Source organism: Triticum aestivum, chromosome 3B, assembly GCF_018294505.1.
Source record: "Triticum aestivum cultivar Chinese Spring chromosome 3B, IWGSC CS RefSeq v2.1, whole genome shotgun sequence".
NCBI classification, from domain to species: Eukaryota; Viridiplantae; Streptophyta; class Magnoliopsida; order Poales; family Poaceae; genus Triticum; species Triticum aestivum.
The window spans coordinates 833853734-833878818 of record NC_057801.1 but is presented as its reverse complement, the minus strand read 5'-3'; the positions used below and the strand labels follow the sequence as shown (position 1 = coordinate 833878818).

Below are 25085 nucleotides of genomic sequence, written 5' to 3'. Positions count from 1 at the left end.
GGCCGCCAGCTTCTCCTCTCGTGCATCTTTGCAGTGGACTCGGGCCAGACACAGAGCGACATCTGCACCACACCGAGCCGAGGACTTCTTCCACTCCTGCACTCGACCAGGGATCACGTTCAAGCGGGCCATCAGCGAATCAAGGTCATTCTGAAGTGTCTCCTCAGGCCAGAGCGTCGAGTCGATGCGAGATGTGGCGGCCTTCAGCCTTGCGAGATAGTCCACGACAGCTGCGACACGAGACTCCAGTCGGAAAACATCCATGGCAACTTCGTCGTTCACCGGAGAATTGACGGGGTCAAGGTTTGGCTCCAGTCGGCTGGTTTCCTCTTCAAAGTTTTGACAAAATTCTGCAAGGGTGATCACTAAGTCAAGGGGATAGTCGAATGGAAGAAGCCACAGTTGGAAATATTAGCCAAACATGGAGATTTACCTTCAAGCATAAGAAACATCTTCTTGGCAAGGCCACTCAGGAAGGTTTCCAGTTCAGTTTTCTTCTCAGTCAATTTGCTGACTTGGTCGGTCAGGGCAGCTTTGTCAGTTCTCAGTCGACTGACCTCCTTGTTGGCAATCCCAAGAGCAGTTTTCAGATTGGTATTGTCTTGTTCGAGCTTGGTGACTGAAGCTAACTTCTCGTCAGCAAGCTTGATCTTCTCAGCTAGCTCAAGGTCTTTCTTCTGCTGGGCCTCCCTTACCTTACCTGCAAGACACAGCAAGATCAGATGTTGAAACAAGCAAGAGGAAAAGCAGTCGTCAGGGTCTCACCAAACATACCTTCAGTCTCCTCCTTTGCCTTTGTCAGCTTCTCCTGAACCAGCTTCAAGCTCAGCTCGACTTGAGTATGCTTTTGTTCCAGCTCTGAGTAGCGAGCCACAAGATCACAGGAGTTCTGCGAAGAACCAATCGACTAAACGTCAAATGTAACTCACTTCCGAGTGAAAAAGGGAAAAACACACGTTTCTGAGACTACAGCCGAATACAAGCATTCGACCGTAGTCTCGGGGACTACACCCAGTGGGTGCACTCAGCATGCCCCCACTAATCCTGTTGAAGACAAAGTCGACCAGTCGACCTCAAAAAAAAAAACAGTGTGCGAGACGCATTCTCTAAGACTGTGATCAACTGCAAGCAGTCGACCACAGTCTCGGGGACTACACCCAGTGGGTGCACTCAGCGTGCCCCCACCGGTTTGTGAAATCCAGTCGACCAGTCGACTGACAGAAAGATTGACATCATAAAGCCTAAGGCCGACTGCCAGCAGTCGACCTTAGCCTTGGGGACTACACCCAGTGGGTGCACTCAGCGTGCCCCCACCGGTTTGCGAAATCCAGTCGACCAGTCGACTGACAGAAAGATTGACATCATAAAGCCTAAGGCCGACTGCCAGCAGTCGACCTTAGCCTTGGGGACTACACCCAGCGGGTGCACTCAGCGTGCCCCCGCTAACACGGAGTTTATTCGACACACCCAGTGGGTGACTAATATAAATTCCGGAAAAGAAAAGTTTTTGGTAGCATATCCAACAGAACAAACAGCGGTCGACTGACCTGGACATTGCTTTGGAGGGCAGAACTGGCGTCGTAGGCTGCCTGGCTCGCGTCCCGGATGGTCTTCAGCTGCTCCATCATGAGTCCCGCCTGGCATATCGCCTCCTTCGCTGCGCCAGCTTGGTCCTCTGGGACGTGGTGCGTCATGAAGAGGGAAGGCTGCTGAGCACTCGTCAGTGGATTCGCGAAGGTCACCGTGTGTCGAGTGGTGTGCTCTTCCTCCACAGTCAGAATTTCAGGCGCCGGCACATCCTGAGGCACCTTACTGGCGGACGCTTTCCGACTCCTCCTGTGCTTCAGCGGCTCTTCATCCTCATCATCATCAGGAAGATCGATAACAGTGTTGGGTGGAGCTGCGGAGAAGGATCAGGATCAGAGATCGCGAGTCAGTCGACTAAGAATGGTATTAAGAACACAGTACCTGGATTTGAAGTTGCTGCATCCTCCATCTCATGGACATCGGCCCGGGCCGAGGTCTCAGAAGTAGCAGCACTGCAACTCCAAAGGATCAGTCGACTAACCTCAGCGTCGACCAGAGATAAAGTTCGCACAAGAATAAGAAAATATGAGCAACACAATTACCCTGATATGGTGGGGATGGACACCATCATCTTCGGCAGGAGCTTGGTCGGCTTCGATGAGGCCGCCCTGGGCTGCTTCGGCGCCTTTTCAGTCGGCGCCGGAGAGGTGGTCCGAGGGCGCTTGGTCGACTGAGTAGCAGTCGCAACCCCCTTACCACGTTCGGTCGAAGGGTCGTGGACAAGCTTCGACCGCCTTTCTGAGCGCGGTGGAACGACCTCCTCCTCCTCTTCTTCCTCGTCCTCGATGTCATCCTCATCACCTTCATCATCATCATCGTCGTCATCATCCCCTGCAGCATCCGAGTCCCATTCCTCCTCTTCCTGGCTCTCGCCCCCGCTCGCCTCGCCCCCGCTCGCCTCGCCTTCCTCAGTCGAAGCTTGTGCCCCATTGGGCATCGAGTACAGCTCGGTGAAGGCCTAGCAGATGCCCAAACAAGGATCAGTCGACCAGTCGACAAGGTTAGCAGAAATGAATACGACAAGGACACAATGGAAAGCAGAGCAAGTGTACCTTGTTTGGGTCGCTGTCGTGGTCGAGTGGAGGAATCCTTCTGGCTCCGCGCGGGTTGTCCCTGTTTCCGGTAACGGCTACCATCCATCTTTCCAGAGTGGCGTCGTCGACTTCTTCTGGATGGACTCTAGTCTCGTCTTCGGGCCCACAGTACAACCACATGCAGTGGCTCCGGAACTGGAGAGGCTGGATGCGACGCTTGAGGAAAACCTCCAAGAGGTCCATGCCTGTCACACCCTCCCGAACCAGCTGCACCACGCGCTCCATCAACATCTTCACGTCGGCTTTCTCCTCCGGAATCAGCTTCAGAGGGGAGGGCTTGTTCATTCGGTCCATGGTGAACGGAGGGAGTCCACTCGACTGCCCTGGCGTCGACTGGATCTGGCAGTAGAACCAAGTCGACTGCCAGCCTCTGACGGACTCGGGAAAGGACATGGGCGGGAAGGTGCTATTATTCCTCACCTGAATCCCCAGGCCCCCACACATTTGGACGACTCGGGTCTTCTCATCACCTAGGCTCGCCTTCTTCACGGTCTGAGAGCGACACGTGAAGATACGTTTGAACAAACCCCAGTGCGGTCGACAGCCCAAGAAACCCTCGCACATGGACACGAATGCAGCAAGATAGGCAATGGAGTTTGGGGTAAAGTGGTGGAGCTGCGCTCCAAAGAAATTCAAGAAGCCACGGAAGAAAATGCTTGGCGGCAAGGAAAACCCACGATCAACATGAGTGGCCAGAAGCACACACTCACCCTCTTCTGGCTGTGGCTGCCACTCCTTCCCCGGCAACCTCGCAGCTCCGTGAGGGATCAAGCCCTCGTTGGCCATGTCGAGGAGGTCCTTCTCCGTGATGGTCGACTGGATCCAGTCTCCTTGGACCCAGCCTTTCGGCAGGCGGGATCTGGATGAGGACCCTCTGCGGCTGGTGGATCTCCCCTTCGCCTTCTCCGATGCCGACGCCTTCTTGGCACGCTCCAGCGCCGCCGTCTTCTCCTTGGCCATGGTCGCCGGTGAGATGCACGAAGGGAAGTGGTGCGGGGGCGAGAGCGAGCACGCTGAGCAGGGAGGAAGGAAGCAGAGGGAAAGAGGGAGAATGCTGAGGCGCAGCACAGAAATCCTCGCCGGGCACATTTATAAGGTCCCTTCCGAGTGGCTGACATGTGGGCCCGGTCGATCTAATCATATCTGGGAGCAGTTATGAGGACTGGATACGTGGCGAAAAAGGCGGCGCGGAGATCGAGGCGTCTATGCCGCGTCCCATCCGAACGCCGCGGTCTGCCCCGCTTCGCGCGCGCCCCCAAATTCCGCACCCCGCGGAATCCGCGAGCAACAAATCAGTCTGTCAGACGCGGTGTTTCCGGCGATCCGTCGCTCGGAGATCGTCGAAGCTCGAAAGATCACTCGACGCAAAAATGGAATGGATCGAGTCGACCGAAGACAAATTGCTCCCTGTCAACGAAGAGATTCTTTGATCCAGAACAACGCACAACTAGAGCGCAAAGGTTAATCGGAAACGACATCAACTCCTTCTTCACTCGAAGCCTCAATCCATTCGGGGGCTAATGATGGGGTTATGTACCTAGGGTAGGGTCATGGACCTGTTCCAAGTAACTTACCCTGGGACATCCCTAGAAGAGGTCGCCTTCCAGTCGACCAACGAGGATTCACTCGACTGGCCTGAAGGACTCGACCACGAAGACTCACTCGACCACCAGGAGGTCAAGAGGCACTCTGCACCGCAACGGCCTGCAATTAAGTAGACTTTATGATAGTAAAGGCACTTTATGTGGGGCGTTACCAGTAACGCCCCAGACTTAACTCACCTTAAACCCTCTCCTACGTGGGCTGGCTGGGGTCCTGGCGCACTCTATATAAGCCACCCCCCTCCACAGGCAGAAGGGTTCGGCACCTTGTAATCTGTACATTCATAATCCACTCGACCGCCTCCGGGCTCCGAGACGTAGGGCTGTTACTTCTTCCGAGAAGGGCCTGAACTCGTACATCCTTTGTGCTTACAACCTCTCCATAGCTAGGACCTTGCCTCTCCATACCTACCCCCCACTCTACTGTCAGGCTTAGAACCACGACACCCACCTGTCAGCCTCACATATCCTTAACCTTTTTTTATTTTCCTTATTCCTTCTATCTCTCCCTCTCTGAAAAGCTGCTCACTCCACCATTGTCGCCGGCAGGCAGAGCCCCTCGAGAAGCCCCGCCGTCGCCGGGAAGCTCCTTCCGCCGAGAAGCCCCGTCACCGGAAGCCCCTTCCTCCCTCCCCTCTTGGCCTCGACGCCCCGACTCGCGCACGCGGCCACGGGCGACGGACGCCACGCCATGGCCGCCCACCGAGATCCGTCAGTCAACGCCGGGTTGGCCTCCTCCTGCAGCGCCGTTCACCTCCTCCCTGGAGCTTTATGTGGTGGTGGATCGAGTGTTGCATGCAGCAAACGAACGCTGAAGCCAGCGGATCAACTGAATCGGGAGCAGCTGCGTTGACCTGCTGCTGGCCAGGGCCGACTCGATGGGAGGCATCGGTGCGATTCGACGGGAGACGTACTGCAGAACGGTGGCGTTGACCTTCTGCTGGCCAAGATAGATAGGTCCATCTGCGTACGGCCATGCTGTGGGCAACTCCGGCGGCGGGATCCTGCCTCGCCCTCGACCTCCCCCACCTTCCTACTCTCTGGATCCGGTTGTTCCCCACGACATCATCACTGGGTACGGCCGCGTCCGCCGCCGCTAATCATCGAGGAGCACCCCCGAGCTCCGCCATCCTGCAGCAGCACTGAGCTCAAGCCACCGGCGGATAGGAAGAGAGAGAGAGGGGAAAAGAGATGTGAGGAGGAAGAAGGAGGTATGGGGCTGACATGTGGGCCCTTTGCCACCTCATCATAATATCCACACAGGCATGCCAAGTCAGCCTGACATGTGGGGCCAACCCGTCAGTTTTGCTGTTAGACGCGGCTCAGTTTTGAATTAGTGCGATTTGTTACTCACTTGCCGCGGAGCCGGTGGTTTTTTGGGATTTTCGGCAATAGTGGTGGTTTTGCAGTATCCGTGCCACAAATGTGGTGGCTTTGAGCAATTTACTCTCTTGAAGGAGAAATCAAACAAGTGTAGAACCAAGAAGAGTGGCGATGTAAAAAAGGCGTCGACGGTTGCTTGATGGATAGCTCTCAGTGTTTGGACATGTCATCACGGGTGTGCTCAGGTCCGTGGCCTTTGCCGATGTTGGGTCCTCTAGTTACCTTCGATATGTGGAGGCTCACTTGTGAAGTTGAATTTCATGTGCAAGCGGATTGTAGGGGTGGCGTGATGGGGGAGTTTGTCTGTCTTTCTTTGTGGTCTTGTGGTCTTATGATTTGGGAGTAGTCCGCTTGTATCATGAGATTGTGTCTTGGTTGTCCTTCAGGGCCAAGCATGTAACGGTTTTCACCCGGTTTTCCGTAAATTAACTAGGCAACTATCTTCTTCTTAATCAATGAATAAGGCAAAAAATTTGCCTTCGTTTTAAAAAAAAAGAATCGTGACGACACTATCAGCAAATGGGAAGTTCCTTTGAATGTCGTATGCCGTGAAACTAGAGGATATAGGAAAGAGTTTGTTAGGTAATAACGAGAATAAAACGAGATACGGGAGACACGGATTTTTACGTGAAAACCTTTGCGAGAGAAAACCACGAACGCACGAAGGTGCAATCACTATGAGCAGAAGTATTACAAGCATGAGTCGACAGACCATTTTTAGGTGAGACTACATGGAGAGTGAGCCCGCTCCTCCTAGCCCGCTCCTCGCAGCACCCGCTGGCCGCCACTCCGGTCCTGGTGGCCACCTCCCCGCGCCGGCCGCCACTCCGGCGCTGTCGCCCAACCCTAGTCCGTGGCCTCACCGCCTCCCTCGCGATCCGGCCGGACCCTCGAGCTCCGTTGGATGGAATTCAGCCCGTCTTCTGCTGGCTCAGACGCCCCATCCTACTGCGAGATCCTCTGCTCTGCTCCCCCCTCCCCCACCCACCGCTCGCCGCCGGAGCCCTCCTCACCTGCGGCCCTCCCCTCCCCACCTCGCCAGCTTCGATACCCTCGCTCTGAGGTGTTCCGGGTGTCGCACGAGGTGGAGGACACGCACGACGGCTAGGAGGTCGCTCGCGGTCGACGGCGGCCACGCTTGCTGCACCGCCCGCGTCGGCCCCACGCGCGCGATGGCGATGCCGCCCCGCGCCGGGCTACGCCTCCGCCGGGGGACGAATGCCCTCGGTGGTTTGGCCATCACCCGAGGTCGGAGTGCCGTCGCGACGTGCGCTGCCGCCGCTGCCGGTTCTTCGGCCACATCGCCCGAAACTGCACCGCACCGCGCTCGGACTCGCCCTGTGCCGCCCCCATGGCCAAGCGCCCACGCCTCCCCCAGCAGTCCTCCTCGGGTGCCTCAGCGTCCAGCATCACGGGGCCTAGACAGCCTGCGTTATCCAGGCCTGGGTCCCCCGCCTCCGTCTCCTCGCTGGCGCACACCCCATCCCTCTCCTCAACCCCACCTGCGCAAAGCTCCACCGCCATGACCTCGCGCGAAATCTCCGCGATGTCGGGCCACCCTTCGCTCCGCCCCGCATGCGCTGTCTGCTTCATGCCCCACACGCCTCGCGTGGTGGCCGCCGAGCGCGATCTCGAGCTCGCCCTTGTGGCCACGGTGGCTGGGAACCGCTCTGGGGTCTCCCGTGCAGATGTCGCCGATGCCTTGCTCTTCCGTCTCCCCTTGTCGCCGAACGACTTCTTTGTCCACCAGATGCGCAATGGCGAATTCCTCATCTGCTTCGCCTCCGCTGCCTCTGTGGCCCGCGCTTCCGCCTCCTCTAGCCCTAGAGTCGCCTCGCTAGGGGTTTCCCGGTCGACCTGCGCATTCATGTGGACATTGAGATCCTTGGCATCCCTGAGCACGGCTGGGACATCTCCTCTGCAGTCCAGCTCCTCTCTCCGCTTTGCATAGTGGAGCGCCTCGCACCCTAGACTGCAGATGGGAGCGACATGTCCATCTTCAAGCTCTCTGCTTGGACAACCAATCTCGATGGCATTCCCAGAGCCTCGGAGCTCCTCCTCGAGGAATTCTATGAGTTTGCTGGCACCGAACCCAAATCGCATCGATCGGTTTGCGTTCGCCATACTTTGTTTCCCAGAGTCTATCCATGTCCGGCGCTCCGCCGACTTCCGCCTCCACCTGCCCCCACCATCGCCCCCGCACGCGAGCGACTCCGTCGACGGCCAGGGCGACATTCCTCCATTGCCTGAGGCTTGGCCTCGCCGCCGCAGCTTCAGGTGATCGCCTAGCTGGCGCGGCCCCGTCCGTTTCTCTGGCAATGGCCATCGTGGCCGGCAGTGCCGTGCCGCCCCACCCTGCAATTCTTGGCACGGCATCCTCACAGGTGGTGGCCATCGGCAGTGCGCCATGCCGCCCACCTGCTCGTGCGCGGCTTTCCAACTCACATGTGGGCCCCGACGCTGTTCCGCGGCTTTCTGGACAGTCGGCCACCACCTGCAGCTACGCTCCAAATTGAGCCGCGTATTGTCCCCACCGCTGTTCAAACGTAGCCCGTGTCCACTCTCCCGTCATGATGTCTCGCCCCCTCCCAGACCAGCTCCCCTTCCAGGCCCGCAATGGTTCAGTTGCGGCTGGCGTGGGTGGCCTCGGATTTCCCCGCTGTCATTCTGTCCCGGCAGCGACGACGGAGTCCTCTCCTACTTTTGGGGATCCCGAGGCAATCCCTCCCCCTAGTCGGAATCCCACCTGCCATAATGCGCTTTTGGAAGGCTGATCCCCTGCTAGCAGCAATTCGGTTGTCGGCCCTGTGCCTGGCTCAACCACGGATCCCGAGGTGATCATGTCCTGCCTCATGCAGCCTGGGGCCCCTGCCCCTGTTCCCGACGGCGCCACGCCCAATTGGCCGCCTCCAAGTGCGCCTGAGGTGGGTGAGCCATCTGCTACTCTGCACGTCCGTCCAACGGTGGGGGCCACGCTGGTTGGTGCCCAATTGCAGCCCATGCATCCCATGCAGATCCCATGCACGTCTAACGGAAAACAATGCATGTGCTATCCCTTTCCACACACTCCATCTCATCGCTTCGCTCAGGTAGGAGACTGAGCCAGTCCTGGAAAACCCTGCACCCCATAGAAAGCACGGTGCAATTCCCCCGAACTTCACCCCCCGCCGCGGCGGAGAATCGCCATGAACGACCGCGGGTTTGACTCCGAGACCAAAGCAAAGCACATCCTATTGCGCCGGTTGGGACTGTTTGGCAAAGAGGAACCCTTATCCATTGATGCTCTGGCTCGCTACGCCAAGATTTTTGAGCGACCACTTGCCATTTCTGTCATACTCGCCTTCGCAGATTTCTTCGGATGGCAGCTGCCGCATGACCTACTGCCTAGCCTTGCTCCTAGCAGGGCCCTGGTATATCTGCTTGACCGCGTCCTGTTCCAATCCAACACCCCCCACCCTCTTTATGGATATGTACAACGAAATTGTATTCTGAAATGTGCATGGACATAACAGTAGGGCCAAGCTCACCGCTATTCGCACTATAATCTCCTCAGCTTCCCCTTACATTGTCTCCCTCTAGGAGACCAAGCTCGCTATGATCAACTTGCCTCTTGTCCTGGAGACACTTGGGCCTATGTTTCGTGACTTCTTCTGGCTGGCAGAGGATGGCACACACGGTGGCATCCTGCTTGCTTAGCGCAGTGATGTCATCTCCCTAGCCAATCCTATGATCGGGCTTTACCATGTCTCGGCCACTGTCACCCCAGTCTCAGGAGGCCAGCACTGGTGGATCACAAGCGTGTACGACCCCTAGAGCGAGCAGGACAAGCTCTCCATCCTCTCGGAGCTGCAGGACCTCCGGCTCCATTGCTGGACCATGGCTCGTTGGTGGGGATTTCAACATGATCGCCTCCATGGCGGACAAGAACAATACCCGCATTTGCCATCACTCAATGAACCGTTTCCGGCGCTTCATTGCTGACCACGCCTTGCACGACATCTACATGCACGGACGCCGTTACACATGGTCTAACGAGCAAGACTCACCAACCCTTGTCCGCATTGACCGTGTGCTTTGCACCATCGACTGGGCGACCATCAACCCCGATCATATCCTGCATTGTCTCTCCACAGCGGCATCAGACCATTGCCCCCTTGTGATCGACTACTCCCCCCGTGAGCGTGGCAAACCTTGCTTCCATTTCGAGCATTTTTGGATCAAGCTTCATTGATTCCAGCAGACTGTGCTCGAGGCCTGGGGCTCGACTGCCCCAGATCCGGACCCGTTCCGGCGCATATACTTTCGCCTCATCGCCACAGCTCGTGCCCTGCAGCGTTGGAGCCCCTGCACTACCGGCCACATTTCCACCCAGCTACAAGTCACGTGCTAACTCATCCTCCGTCTGGATATTGCCCAAGACCCGCACCTACTTTCCGACTACGAATCCTGGCTAAGACATGAGCTGAGCGCAAGTACCTAGGGTTTGCCTCCCTCGAGCGTACGATTGCGCGGGAGCGTGTCCGCTTCTCTTGGCTCAAAGAGGGCGACACCAATGCCGCCTTCTTCAAGATTCACACTGCTTATCGCAATCAGAAAAGCAGAATCCTCGGCCTAAACCACTGCGGCACACTTGTCACCGACGAGACTGGACTGGCCACGGCTGCCTTTGAGCACTTCTCCACTCTCTTGGGCACGGCCACCGTGCGCCCCTTCACCATACGGCTCTTGGAAACTGACCCAAGGCTTTACGATCTACACGAGCTCGAGCTCCCCTTCTCCGAGGAGGAAATTTGGACCGCCATCAGCAAGATGCCCCAAATAACTCGCCTATGAGGAGGTCGCCAAAACTCGCAGATTTGTTTATTCAGGCCAGTTTTCTATGCTATTACTCATCGTTTTTGGGTCCCGCAATGATTCAACCATTTGGGTAACCACAGGGTGCGCTTACAGGCAACTCAAATTAAATTCACAGATTTGGCTGATTCAAGCTAGTTTTCAATGATATTACTCTCCGTTTTGGGGTCCCGCGGTGATTCAAGCGCTCGGGAAACCCCAGTGTGCGCCTATGGGGAGGTCGCCAAAACTCGCAGATTTGACTTATTCGGGCCAATTTTCTATGCTATTACTCATTGTTTTTGGGCCCCGCAACGATTCGACCATTTGGGTAACCACGAGGTGCGCTTACGGGGAACTCCGAAAAACTCGCAGATTTGACTGATCCAGGCAAGTTTTCTATGCTATTACTCACCGTTTTGGGGTCTCAAAGTGATTCCAACTTTCGGGAAACCCTTGGGTGCACCTAAACGCAACGGCTCCCAACCCAAGGGCAACGGGGCACCTAAAAGCAACGGCTCCCAACCAAAGGACAACGGGGCACCTAAAATGAACAGGGCTCAACCCAAGGGCAACGGGTCTTAACCCAAGGGCACCGATGGACCCAAAAGCAACGGCTCCCAACCCAAGGGCAACGGGGCACCTAAAAGCAGCGGGACACAACCCAAGGGCAACGGGGTTCAACCCAAGGCCTCATTGACTCGTAGGTCACAACCTTGGACTATAGTTTAAGGGCGCATTTTAAATTTCGCAAATTGCGATACTTTCTTGATAATCCTATATATGACCCGCATTTCACCCCGTAAAACAAAGTTGGGCTGATTTGGAGGAGACCGCAAAAATCACTTGCTTAGGAACATACCGTTTGTTCTCACTTAAGCCAGTTTTTGTAAGCACGTGATTTTTTCGACCTCCTCCAAATCAACTCAAATTTTGTACACATGATCTCATAAACAAACATCGAGAGAATGTAAAGGTTTTACCTTTTTTTTTAATTTTGTTTTGAATTTATAGTGCCTCATTGACTCTTAGGTCAAAACCAGAGACTATACTTTAAGGGGGCAATTTCTTGATAATCCCATTTATGACCTGCATTTCACCCTGTAAAACAAAATTGGGCTGATTTAGAGGAGACCAAAAAAATCACTTTCTTACAAACGAACCGTTTGGCCTTCACTTAAGCCAGTTTTTGTAAGCAAGTGATTTTCTCGACCTCCTCCAATTCAACCCAAATTTTTTACACATCATCTCATACACAAACATCAAGAGAATGTGAAGGTTGTCACAAGGAAATAAACTACTGTCCATGTGCTGCCACCGGCGGTGTATTGGGAGCTGGCGCAGATCGAGAGGTGGCGGCCCTGCGGATGATGGGGGAGTCACGGACGCCCATCAGGCCAAAAGGTATTTCTATTCACACAAGTATTTCAGCTAGGCCAAAAAGTATTTCTGTTCACGGGAACCAGGAGGTGGAGGATGGTGGGCGGGGTTTAATGTTGGTAGGTTCTAAGTGCATGTCCCTAGAGTAGAGCTCTTGTCTGAGGAAGTACACCGCCTGGTGCATGTCCTCGGCCAGTGGGTTCTGCTCCCTGCGGCGAATGTAGTAGCGGTCACGCCTAATAGTCATGTTCAAACTGTGAGCGTCCTCGACCATCATGTCTCAGCACCTTTATTGCTAATGAAAACTGGCAGGGCATTGTTGTGGATCGATAATACCATAGGTGGAGAGGCTGCTAGCAATCTATGTTCTTTATTCAAGCATGAAACATTCACCTTCATTTAGTATTATGACATTTTATTGTGATGTAGAACTACTACCTCTGGAATCTGAATGTACACTGCTATGCATGTTCCAGGAAATGAACTCTTCTACAACAGAAAATATCAGGAAGCAGCAGCTCATTATACCGACGCTCTGAAAAAGAATCCAAATGAACCCACAGTAAGGACTTTGGCTAAATTTGTTTCTCCAATCAGGCTAGATGGATCTCGGATTAAAAAAAATTCTCGAATATAGCATATGTCATCTATGATATGTATTATTTGTTTGCATCGTTAGTTGTATGGCAATGCTAAGGGCACCATTTTATCTTAGCACCTGATCACTGTAATATTTTACAATGATGATAATGCTACTTTTATGATTGGCCATCCAGGTTTTCGAAAACAAAGCTCAATGTTAGATCTTTCTGTGAGCTCTGCCCTAAGGTTTGGAAGATGCAGAAAAATTTGAGCTGGATCCTAGCTATCTGATGGATTATGTGTGTAAAGTGAAGGTTCGAGCCCAGATGCAAAATTATGAAAGTGCTATGGAAACATACATAGAGGGTTTGAAGTGCGATCCAAACAGTACTATTGTTACTGATGGCTTTAAGAGGTAGCATTACAGTCCTCTGTTTGCCTTGTTGACACTATAACCTGTACTGACATTTGTTTTTTGTTGGACTAGATGTGTGATATGCATTGAGAAGTCTAAAGGCGGTGGTGTTGGGCCTGAGGATTTAGAAGACATTTTTGTTAGTCTAGTTTATTTCCTTGCGACAAGTCTTCCATCATCATTTGTTTCTGTTTAATTTTTCCACATAGTGAGTATGATTACAACCTAGGAAGTTCAGAGCCAACAAGCTCCCTTAATGAGGCACCAGCAAGCAGGTTCAACGATATTTTTTGTCGAGGAATTCCTTCTTGGCATTAAAGGTGTCTTTAGAGCCAACCACAGCCAGAACATGAGGTTCCCTGAGCAGTCCCTCAGAGTACCTCATAAACCCATCATCGTCAAGCACACCATTGCCCATCATATACTGTAGTATTTCAGTTACTTCATCGAGCAGTCTTGTCGACTATGACGTGCTGCGGTGATTGTGAACAGTAGAACTGCACTGCCTGTGAACAACAAGGCTGAATATTTTAAAATATAAAGAAATTTACGTAAAAGCAAAATATGAGAACAAAAAACAAAAAAACAAAACACTCCAGGCGGCTGGGCCGGCTCATCTTGGGCAGCCCCAACGCGAGAGCTATGCCTGACTCGCTTAAAGCAAGAAGAGAAAAGTATCGTTTTCCCCCTCAAATCCTTCATGATGGATCAAATCCCCCCTCAAGTCTAAAACCGGATTAATCACCCCCTCAAATCTGTAATACCGGATCAATCAGGCCCCGAGTGGTTTTGAGCAGGATTTTAGGTGGTTTTGGAGAAGAATCGCACGATTTCGAACTTGTCGGGTGGCGGCGAGCGAGCCCGTCGAGGACTTTGCTACCAGCTCATTCTCCACGTGTCCATCATGACGTACTGCAGCAGTAGCCATGCTATGCCCATTTGTGCCGCCATCTGCAGCCTGCGCGTCTCGGCGCACGCGGCCATGGTGGCCACTGTGCCCGTCGCCGTCGCGTGCCCGATCCCCGTGAGCCGCAGCGGCGCGAACGCCACGGATGATGCGACAGCCCTGTTATGATCGTGACGCAGGTGGCGACAAGCACCGTCTCGATGGACGTCGGCGGCGCTGCCCGTGATGTGGGAGTCCGTCTTCGTGCCCTGCTGCACGAACATGGTCTGCGCTTGCGTGTTGGTGAGGAAGTAGACGGCCGGTGTGAGCCATATCGGGGTCAGCCGCAGCATAGTCGTCGGCCAGTGTGAGCCATATCATGCTCCTCCAATTGGATCGCCGTGCACAACCTCCATAGCCGGTTCAGGTTGCGTCTTCCAAGTCCTCGTCCGTGACAATGGCAGCCCTGTCCAAACAACTGGTGCACGAGCATGTGTGTTAATCTGAAGAAATCACTTGTGCTGGGAATCTAGTTGAACTGATTTTTTTTAATAGGACCTGAATTGGTGGGTGTGCTGCAATCGCTTGTGGATTGGACTGAAGTATGTACACATGTTAAGACTGTCAGGTTACTTGAGAAGAATGTTGGGAATCCTATCCCGTGCTGTGCTGCCCGATGTGAGTTGCATAATCAGGAAATTAGACTGATTGATCATGTCTGCACTGCATATGTAACTGGTTCAGATTGCCTGGTCATCAAGCATGCATAAAACATGCGCCTGCAGGATCGGGCGACTCTGGCGCGAGGCGGCCGCCCTGATCAATGGCTTCGTGGAGGTCCTCTTCAACTCTGTCAGCGCGCAGGTTTTGCATATGGCTGTCTTCCTCCTCGGGGAGCTCGCCTCCCGAACATGTGCGTCGAGCCGAAGTCCGCGTCAGCGATCCTTCTGAGACAGATTCCCCTAGAATAAGGGGTCGGCCAGGGGAGCACGTCGCCGGTGCCGAGATCCTAGAAAATTTCCACGTCGTCGGCGACGCCGACAAGTTAGAAATCTTGCAGTTCCTATCAAAACCACCTAAAATCTTGTTCAAAACCGCTCGGGCCTGATTGATCCGGTATTACAGATTTGAGGGGGTGATTAATCCGGTTTTAGACTTGAGGGGGGATTTGATCCATCATAAAGGATTTGAGGGGGAAACGATACTTTCCTCAAGCAAGAAATAGGGGCGCCCCCTCAGAAGTCAGGGTGGACGACACGAGCGGGCTTTTTGCCCGCTCGTGGCCCGCTCGGTCCTGCCCAGCTCAGTCCTGGCCCACTCAAAAATACAGCCCGACCGGTCTGTGAAATATGGACCGAAAAATCTTTGGTCCGGTCCGGTTAAAACCCGGTCCGCTCGGTCGGACCGAAGAAGCCCATGCGGACGAGGCAGCACCCGCAGATCGTGCTCACGCGTTTATCCGCCTCCTCCACGCGATCTGTTGGTGCCTTTTTTTCCTTTTATTCAGTCGAGAGAAAACAGAAAGAACGAGAGAAAAAGGGTTATCACATAATCACGGCGCCATCCACGATTATTTGTTGCTACACCTATGGGAATAACTGCCCACAGGATTCCAGTGTTTTCATCAATCTAATAACTTCCTTCCATGATTCACGCTCTTGTTTCCTTTTAGTTTTCAATCTAAATATCTCCATTTGTTTTGAATGGATTCCAGACCGTTGTTTCCTTTTAATTGTCACTAGCGAAAGAAACAGGCTCGATCCGAGGATCACGGTGCCATCCCACAATTAACTCCACGTCTAATTTGGTCCACTCATCACGACAACGCTGTAAACGCATAATCGTGGGCTCATGCACCTGATAGATTGCTTGCATGCAACAAACATAACTGCCAAGTAATAAACATGCGCAGGTTCATCACTAACACCACTTTCCACGACACGTCATCTCCCTCTCGCCGCTGGCTCTCGCGCACGTCTTCGACCTCGCCAAAGCAACCCCCCTCTCGCTCGAGTCTCTCTCTCTCTCCTGCGCGGCCGCGCCGCTCCTCTCTCCCTCACGCGTCACGCCGCCGCGCCGTTGCCTCGCGCCACCGCTCCTCCACTCCCCCACGCGGCCACACCGCTCCCTCTCTCCCCAGCGCCTCTCCATTGCGCCGCCGCACATTAGGGGCGTCTTCTCCGGCTCCGGCAACCGTGCTGCTTCTCCGACCACCTCTCCGACCTCCTGGGCCCACAGGGCAGTGACTGGACATCGCCGGGACCGTGAGGACCGTCGGTCCGCCCCAAGCTTCATGTCTGCCGGTCTGGTCCCTGAAATCAGGACCGCTGCATTGCTCGATCCGGTCCGGACCGGACCGCTGGCGGCTGGTCCAGACGACGGCTCGGACCGGGACTGGACCGGCTCGGATCGGGACCGGGCCAGCCCCGACCGTGTCCACCCCTAAGTAGAAGGTGATGTAGAAGATACCAAAATAAATGGCGCTTTTTCTTAAGTAGCAATGCTTATTTGTATAGGAGAGGTGCCTAGTTAAGCATTTGTGTAGTATAAATTAAACCCATTAAGCGTCGCGTGAAGGGCGGCCAACTAGCTATGCCACGTGGCGCAAGCTGGTTGGCTGCGGTGAGAATCTTTTGGAAAAAAAATTAGATGAAGGTGAGGATTATTTTCTAAATGTATATTTTTTTTTAGATGGAGGTGAGGACCTATGGTACTTTTTAAATAGAGGGTTTTGCAAAGTGGCGCTCGCTGGTAGGCTGTGGTGGTCGTTTTTTCTTTTTTCTTTTTTACTTATTTTTTTAGATGAAGGTGAGGTTTTTTTTCTGAGATGTTTTTTAGACGGAGGTGAAGACTATGTATTTTTTAATGAAAATGTGCGCACAGCTTTCTCTTAAGCGGCGCCACAAGGTGGCGCCCCAACCACTAGTAAGCACTAACGTGTTTATGTAGATCAAGCAAGGAGCTATGAGGAGAAGGATTACAACAGCAGCTGATCATGATTAACCACAAGAAGCATTAGCCAAGCATCTGCTGTTATCATTTTATTTTATCTAGCATCAGATATGTCCACCACTCGAACACTATTATTACAGGACTAGATCATGTGTGCACATGATCTGGTGATCACTAACATCGGCCAAGAAATAAAGAGGCAACCAAAACCCACTAATCTTCAACTAGATCAAGCTAGGAGACTAAGAGGGGTCACTTAGAGGCAACCAAACCCACTAATCTTCAACTAGATCAAGATAGGAGACTACGAGGGGTCACTTTGCATTTATCAATAAAAAACTGTCCAATATCTTGCAAGCATATGGTCAGAGAGTCAAGAGACCATCTTAAGCCAGTAGCAAAGCTACCAAACAATTCCTTGAAGCATCACTGTATTGACCAGCACTAATGAACAGTCGAACTAAAGCATATTATTATCAATCAGTGCAGCAGCCTTTGCATCATTGGCTGGCCAGGTTCTGAAGCACATATTACAAGGCTGGTGATTGTACGGTGGGTGGCTTCTCCTGTAGCTCAACACAGAGGTCCGTGGCAGCACATCACGGGAAGAATGTATGTGATATAACGTCATAACAATTATTAAGAAATGCATGCATTGTCCTCCTTTGTCCCACTCTGAAGGCGAAGAATATCAGTATGCGAAGCGTCTAAAGGCGGTGGTGGTTCACCTGCCGGCGGCGCCTCCTCCTCGTCCTCATCATTCTCCTTCTCTATTGTCACGTGCCCATCTTCCGGCTGTGCGCGCCCTACTTCCTGCAGCTCAACAAAGTTACAATCTGCGACATCGAGTGTTCAACTTTCAGGGATGATGGATACAATTTAACCTACCTTTTGGGTTTTTCCCTTTGATCTCAAGTGAGTTTTTGTTAGCCCCGTTCTCTCCAGTTCCTGCAATATTCAGTGTTATCTCAATGAATGGCATGTATGCCTCCGCCTTCGATTGACGGGGATGATGGATATGATTCAACTTACCACTAAACAAGGATGGAGAATATTCCACCCATGGAATACCAGTGTGTCTGCTAGCCCCTTCTTTTCAACAAACACTTTGCCCATGGGTCAACAAGCACAGAAGAAAGGTATTACAAATTTAGCACCATCATCAACATAAAAACTAACATTAATTACCAATTCAGACTCATTAATTACCAATTCACACTCCTTGATATCAAATCTGTTGTGTTTTCTGATAAGATTTAGGAAGTAAATACCAACTCCACCATTTTTTCTATCAAGGAAGTGAAAGTTAATTATCTAGTGATATCAACTATTAATTAAACCTAAGAGTAGGCTAATTAAAATATAGGAAGCTGTTGTGTGGACTCACATATCAACTTTAGACTCATCTGGCAATACCATATCAAAAGAAGTGTTTTCTTCTAAACTGAGTAGCAAACATTGTGATTGTGATGCCTTCTTTGTGCCTGCTGCTTTTGTAACATATTCCAACTTTAACCTCACCAGGGAACTTTGTAACATATCAACCCGTTAATTCAGATACATATGAATTAAATTAACTGGCTAGAAATTAATTGATTCTTTTTATGAAGCATAACTTAGAATTAGAAAGTGTACCAACCACATTTTGTATGACTTTTACATGTTGCTCTTACCGTTGCAAGCGTCTCAATGTTGGGCAGAAAAGAAATTGTTTGATATCAAACAAAGACATGATGCATAAAACCCAGTGACTATCATTCTTCAGCAACATATAAATCTGCAAAATAATATTTCAGTTAAATGAGTGGATCATTTTCACTTGAAATGAAATCATTTCCTCAAGTCAGCATTTACCCTTTCGAGAAGTTTTATTTCTGCTACTTCTTTCCTAAGATAGTCATCAATGAACCCATTTGCACATTTGTCATCAAGAATCTTCACCTGTTTTGGTGTCAAAAATGAAAAATCAGCTAATCTTTAATGGTAGAGCAAATTGTATTTTTTTCTACAACTATTCATCTTATGAATGCAACACATGCATTGCACGTGCACCATTACTAGTAAGGGAAGTGTGCCTAACACAGTCGACGGATCAATGATCAAGTTGTCGAACTTCTTCTGTGATTTCCAGTCAGAGATCATGGTCTTAAGGACAAAATTCTTATATTCATCAGTTACTTCTTATGTTTTCTTTAATAAATTTACAAATTATTCTTCAGTTACCAAAGCATCATGAATTTGAACCTTTCAATTGCCATTATTTTCTCCTCCTAGCACATGATTCCTATATGTGCCTTCATATTTATCAAGCAATTTCCTATTGTATTTCTCAGGACATCCATAAAAGCGATGTCAATGGGCATTATTCACATATCTGCGATGGCAAACATGTGGAACAACCTTAAATTTGAACCCCCGTCTACTGGTAAAGCCTTGTTTGGTGCCACTCTAGGTGGGTTAAAAATTTAAGGTTGTTCCACCTGTTTGCCGTCGCAGATCGATGAATAATGCCCATGTCTGTTGCTTTTCTGGATGTCCTGAGAAGTACAATAGGAAAATGTTTGATAAATATGAAGGCATATATAGGAATCATGTGCTATGAGGAGAAAATAATGGCAATCCAAAGGTTCAAATTCGTGATACTTTGGTAACTGAAGAAGAATTTGTAAATTCATTAAAGGAAACATGAAAAGTAACTGGTGTATTTAACAATTTTGTCCTTAAGACCATGATCTGTGACTGGAAATCACAGAAGGAATTTGACAACTTGATCATTGATCCGCCGACTGTGGTATGCACACTTCCCCTTACTAGTAATGGTGCATGTGCAATGCACGTGTTTGCATTCCTAAGATGAATAGGTGTAAAAAAATACAATTCGTTATGCCAATAAAGACTAGCCGATTTTTTATTTTGACACCAAAATAGGTGAAGATTCTTGATGACAAATGTACAGATGGGTTCATTGATGACTATCTTAGGAAAGATGTAGCAGAAATAGAACTTCTCGAGACGGTAAATGCTGGCTTAAGGAAATGATTATATTTCCAGTGAAAATGATCCACTCATTTAACTGAAATATTGTTTTGCAGATTTATATTTTGCTGAAGAATGATAGTCACTGGGTTTTATGGATCATGTCTCTGTTTGATATGTAACTATTTCTCTTCTGCCCAACATTGAGTCGCTTGCAACAACAAGAGCAACATGTAAAAGTCATACAAAATGTGGTTGGTACACTGTCTAATTCTCAGTTATGCTTCACAAAAGATTCAATTAATTTCTAGCCAACTAATTTAATTCATATGTACCTAAATTAACAACTTGATAGGTTACAAAGTTCCCTGTTGAGGTCAAAGTCAGAATATGTTACAAAAGCAGCTGGCACCAAGAAGGCATCACAATCACAAAGTTTGCTATTAAGTTTAGAAGAAAACACTTCTTTTGATATGGTATTGCTAGATGAGTCTAAAGTCGATACGTGAGTCCACACAACAACTTCCCATATTTTAATTAGCCTACTCTTAGGTTTAGTTAATAGTTATCACTAGCTAATTAACTTCCACTGCTTTGATAGAAAAAATATCAAAGTTGGTATTTAATTCCTAAATCTCATCGAAGGACACAACGGATTTTATATCAAGGAGTGTGAATTGGTAATTAATGAGTGTGAATTGGTAATTAATGTTAGTTTTTATGTTGATTATGGTGCTAAATTTGTAATACCTTTCTTCTGTACTTGTCGACCCATGGCAAACTGTTTGTTGAAAATAAGAGGCTAGCAGATACGCTGGTATTCCAGGAGTGGAATATTCTCCATCCTTGTTTAGTGATAAGTTGAATCGTATCCATCATCCCCGTCAATCAAAGGCGGATGCATACATGCCATTCATTCATTGAATATTGCAGGAACTGGAGAGGAACGAGGCTAACAAAAACTCACTTGAGATCAAAGGGAAAAACCCAAAAGGTAGGTCAAATTGTATTCATCATCCCCGAAAGTTGAACACTGGATGTTGCAGATTGTAACTTTGTTGAGCTGCAGGAAGTAGGACACGCACAGCCACAAGATGGGCAGGTGACAATAGAGAAGGAGAGTGATGAGAACGAAGAGGAGGAGCCGCCGCCGAAAGGCGACGCATGACCACCTCTAGATGCTCCACATACTGGTATTCTTCGCCTTCGTGGTGGGAGAAAGGAAAAAAATGCATGCATTACTTAATAATTTGTTATGGCGTTATATGGCATACGTTCTTCCTGCGATGTGATGCCACGTGCCTCTATGTGTAGCTGCCGGAGAACCCACCCACGGTACGATCACCAGCCTTGTAATATGCGCTTCAGAACCTGGCCAGCCAATGATGCAAAGGCTAATGCACTGATTGATGTAAGAACAAATAATAATAATATACTTTAGTTCGATTGTTCTTTAGTGCTGGTCAATAGAGTGAACCTTCATGGAATTGTTTGGCTGCTTTGCTACTTGATTAAGATGGTCTCTTGACTCTCTAACCATTTGCTTGCAAGATATTGGACAGATTTGTGTTGGTAAATGCAAAGTGACCCCTCCTACTTTCCTAGCTCGATCTAGTTGAAGATTAGTGGGTTTTGGTTGCCTCTAAGTGACCCCTTCTAGTCTCCTAACTTGATCCAGTTGAAAATTAGTGGGTTTTTGTTGCCTCTAAATGACAGTGAAATAAACTTATGCGGAAAAATACTGAATACTTGGACCACAATCGCGGGTGTTCAGAAGTAAGCCAAACTAGTTAATTTCTTTTTTAACAACCATCTTTCTCCATAAGTTTAGTCCAACTGTCATTGATTTCTGTCTCCCACAAGTTCAGTTTGATATATTCTTTTTGGCATCATGGTTCAGGCGTCAATTTCTCAAAAAACAGCAAACTAATGACAAACTCGACTATTTAATAAGATTTAAATATCCTACTGAAGGTGAACCATAATCGACTTTTCCTATCGAGACCTTGAGTGCCAAACGACCAAAGACTTCTCCACTTACATTATAATAGAATGGCATGTAAGTAATTATGTTCAATGATTCATTGTTTCTAGGTTTCTCTGTGTTCCCCTTTTTCATAACAGATATGTCTATTACCTCTGATAGACATCTCAAGGAAATCTTACTCTGTTAATATTAATTCCATAAGCAAGTCACATTTGCAGCTCATTTATTTGTTAGAATATTCAGGGCTACAAAAATGCCAGTGAATTTAAGTATGTTTAAATTCTTAAAATTCCAAGTCATGCTGACTTGCACAATTTCCTGTGTCGTATATCTATTTTCCTTAGCGGGCACATTGGCTTAAAAATGTAAAGATATCTGTGTTGACATGCTTAATTGTCCATATGAGTGGAGCGTAAGAATCTTTTTCTCTAATTTATTAAGAAGTAATGTATTATCATGTATTACAACAATGACAATTGTTGATTAGCATTTTGAGAATATAATCCTGGTGATAATGTTATTCTCATTTTTTTTCAAAAAGATCACAAACCACATGAGTCTAGTAACCATTTATAGGCCTAGAGTTAAAGAACAAGAACAACATATGTTATATATTACATATGGATTCACTAGAACCATATCATCACTAGAACAACAACAATTGTCGGTTAGCCTTTTGTCTTGCTAAAAAACACTAAGTAGTCGTAAAATTTAGAAACATTCAGTAGTTGAACTATTTTTTATAGATTAAGTCATATCAAATTAGCATCTGGTAGAAAATTCTTTGATATACTGAAACTATAATTTAAAAAACAGGTATAGTTTTACCTCTGATAGTTGTGAAGCCTGGAATGCTAATGGTTGAACTATGCGAAACTTTGGAAAACTTGGTTCGAAAACTTATCAAGGAGAACGGATTACAAGCAGGTATTGCCTTTCCAACAGGATGCTCCTTAAATTGGTATGGTATTCCTCTAGATGCTTCTACAGTACTGCTTCTCCTTCTTACATTGACCATTCTTTTTGGTGCTTAGGGTTGCAGCTCACTGGACTCCAAATTCTGGTGATAAAACTGTACTACAATATGATGATGTGATGAAGCTGGATTTTGGGACACATATAGATGGTATGTCTATTTTATTACTTTGTTCGATCCCTTCTTCAATGATTTTTGGTGTATACTTTGTTCTTTTTTGTCCTTGCAAGTATGAATTCATGATATTTATAATTTCAAAGATTAACACTATAATGTGTAATTATTCCCAGGGCACATAGTTGATTCTTCATTTACTGTCGCCTTTAATCCCATGTTTAATCCATTGCTTCAGGCAACGAGAGATGCCACAAATACTGGAATCAAGGTAATTTCTATGCATTTTGTTTACTCTTAGAAGGCTAGGATATATTTTAAGTCAATGGACTCAGATATTACCGAAAGAGTTCTTCCCATAGGCACCTTTGCCCATAGTATTTCTAATAGCAGCTCTACTTGGTGGAAGTAATAGTTTTTGTTAAAGCTGCTGCTTTTGATTACTCGATTTTAGTGTATGTTTCGGCACACTATCTTCTCTCTAGCTGTTTATGTATAATGATTTGTTTGAGTTGAATCTGAGTTTTGTTTTTCCCCTGCTAATGTTCTGATACTTGAAATCATATTTCCTTAAATCTATTGTTTATGATTAATAATGATTATTTATCATTCATTTCAGGAAGCTGGAATAGATGCACGGCTTTGTAATGTCGGTGCTACAATCCAAGAAGTCATGGAGTCATATGAGGTTGAAATTAATGGGAAAGTTTTCCAAGGTGTGTGTAGTTTTTGTTTCATTTAGTGCCATGCATTAGAATTACATAATGACAAGAATGAAAATAGAAATTTCTTCTTTGTTTTGTGACAGTAAAAAGTGTACGAAGTCTCAATGGACATGGCATTGGACCATACCAAATCCATTATGGGAAATCAGTTCCAATTGTAAAAGCAGCAGAGCAAACAAAAATGGAGGAGGGTGAATTTTATGCCATTGAAACATTTGGGTCCACAGGTACGGCACTATATAGCTTGAACTTGTATGCCCAAATACACTAGGAAAGTCTTTTTCATCGGATTACTAATAGTTTTAAAATCATTTTCTATAGTATCTAACTATCATGGCCTTCTTGGTTGAACAACCGATATCCGTTTTCCCTACTTTGGTGCATGTTCATGTATTTGAACAGACTTACATTTCACAAGCGTACTTCTGTTGGCAGGAAAGGGATTTGTGAGGGAGGATCTGGAATGCAGTCATTACATGAAGAACTTTGATGTTGGGCATGTGCCATTGAGGGTAGCAAAAGCTAGGCAGCTACTCGCGACAATCAACAACAACTTTGGAACCCTTACTTTTTGCCGCCGGTACTTGGACCACATTGGTCAGACCAAGTATCTAATGGCACTGAAAAATCTGTGTGATGCTGGTATTGTGCAGGTATGTAGAATACCACCATTTTCACTCAAATGTCTGATCCCTATCATGTACATGGTTGCTCACGGTTTCCTGGCCTATTTGCGTTTGCTTGCAGCCGTACCCTCCAGTGTGCGGTGTGAGGGGAAGCTATGTGTCACAATTTGAGCACACCATTTTGCTTCGACCAACCTGTAAAGAAGTCATATCCAAAGGCGACAACTATTGATTGGCGCTGCAGCTCTGCTTTGAATCTGTGCCCCGCGGTGATTAGTGTTTGCCATCTTGGCGATATATGATCATATGGATCAAATGACACATGAGAACAGATAAACAATGTTTTGACATCTTTTACATTGCACCCTTTTGTTTCCAGATTTTAATGTTTCTAAGAACTCATGCCATGTTGTATTTGACTTGATTCCTCTGTACATAATAGTCTATTATCTTGAAGAAGTTTATCATTAGCATGGAATGGAACACCTAAAAGCGAAGGTGTTTCCGCGAAGTGTTGAACAAGCTGTTGGCAGAGTTTCTTCTGCTTACAGATCTATGTCTACTAGTACTGGAGCTTACAACCTAGGAACAGCCCGACCCCCACGTCGCTCATCCTAGGCGACACGGGGAACCCCACGACGCCATTGCCTGCTTCAACCCTTGGCAACCTCATCTCCTCGCTGCCGCCGGCCTCGCCGTGGTAGCGGCCCGCGGCGGCCCTCGCCTCCGAAGTTGGCGTGGGGGATCCCAGTGCATGCAACGATTTTTTCTAGATCCACGGGCGGGGCGGCTTCGTGCCTGGGTGATACCGACGGATGATCTCGCGGCAGGGGCTATAGCTTGAGCTGTGGGGCTTGGATCCGTGCGGATGTGGCCTCCCTTGATGTGGCTGCTTCTCGCCGTGATGGCAAGCCAAGCCGGCGGCCTCGGGCATGGTCATGGAACTGTTCCGCCCCTCCCTCGTGTGG

At 48.8% G+C, this 25085-nt stretch overlaps 1 protein-coding gene across 1 annotated transcript; it reads left to right on the top strand.

The window, feature by feature from the left end:
- Window positions 1-14218: 14218 nt before the first annotated feature.
- Window positions 14219-24349, top strand: LOC123068074 (methionine aminopeptidase 2B). The gene is made up of 13 exons (XM_044490576.1): window positions 14219-14254; window positions 14317-14439; window positions 14506-14625; window positions 19439-19504; window positions 19642-19728; window positions 20623-20683; window positions 22493-22637; window positions 22711-22802; window positions 22943-23037; window positions 23386-23482; window positions 23575-23718; window positions 23927-24144; window positions 24239-24349. The coding sequence occupies exons 1-13, from the start codon at window positions 14219-14221 to the stop codon at window positions 24347-24349; spliced, it is 1395 nt and encodes a 464-aa protein (XP_044346511.1).
- Window positions 24350-25085: the final 736 nt, after the last annotated feature.

Coding starts and splice junctions, on each gene's coding strand:
- LOC123068074 (XM_044490576.1), top strand. CDS start 14,219: ATGGCAGCCCTGTCCAAACAACTGGTGCACGAGCAT. Junction 19,505..19,641: donor TCATTGATCCGCCGACTGTG/GTATGCACACTT, acceptor ACACCAAAATAG/GTGAAGATTCTTGATGACAA. Junction 19,729..20,622: donor AAATAGAACTTCTCGAGACG/GTAAATGCTGGC, acceptor TGAATATTGCAG/GAACTGGAGAGGAACGAGGC.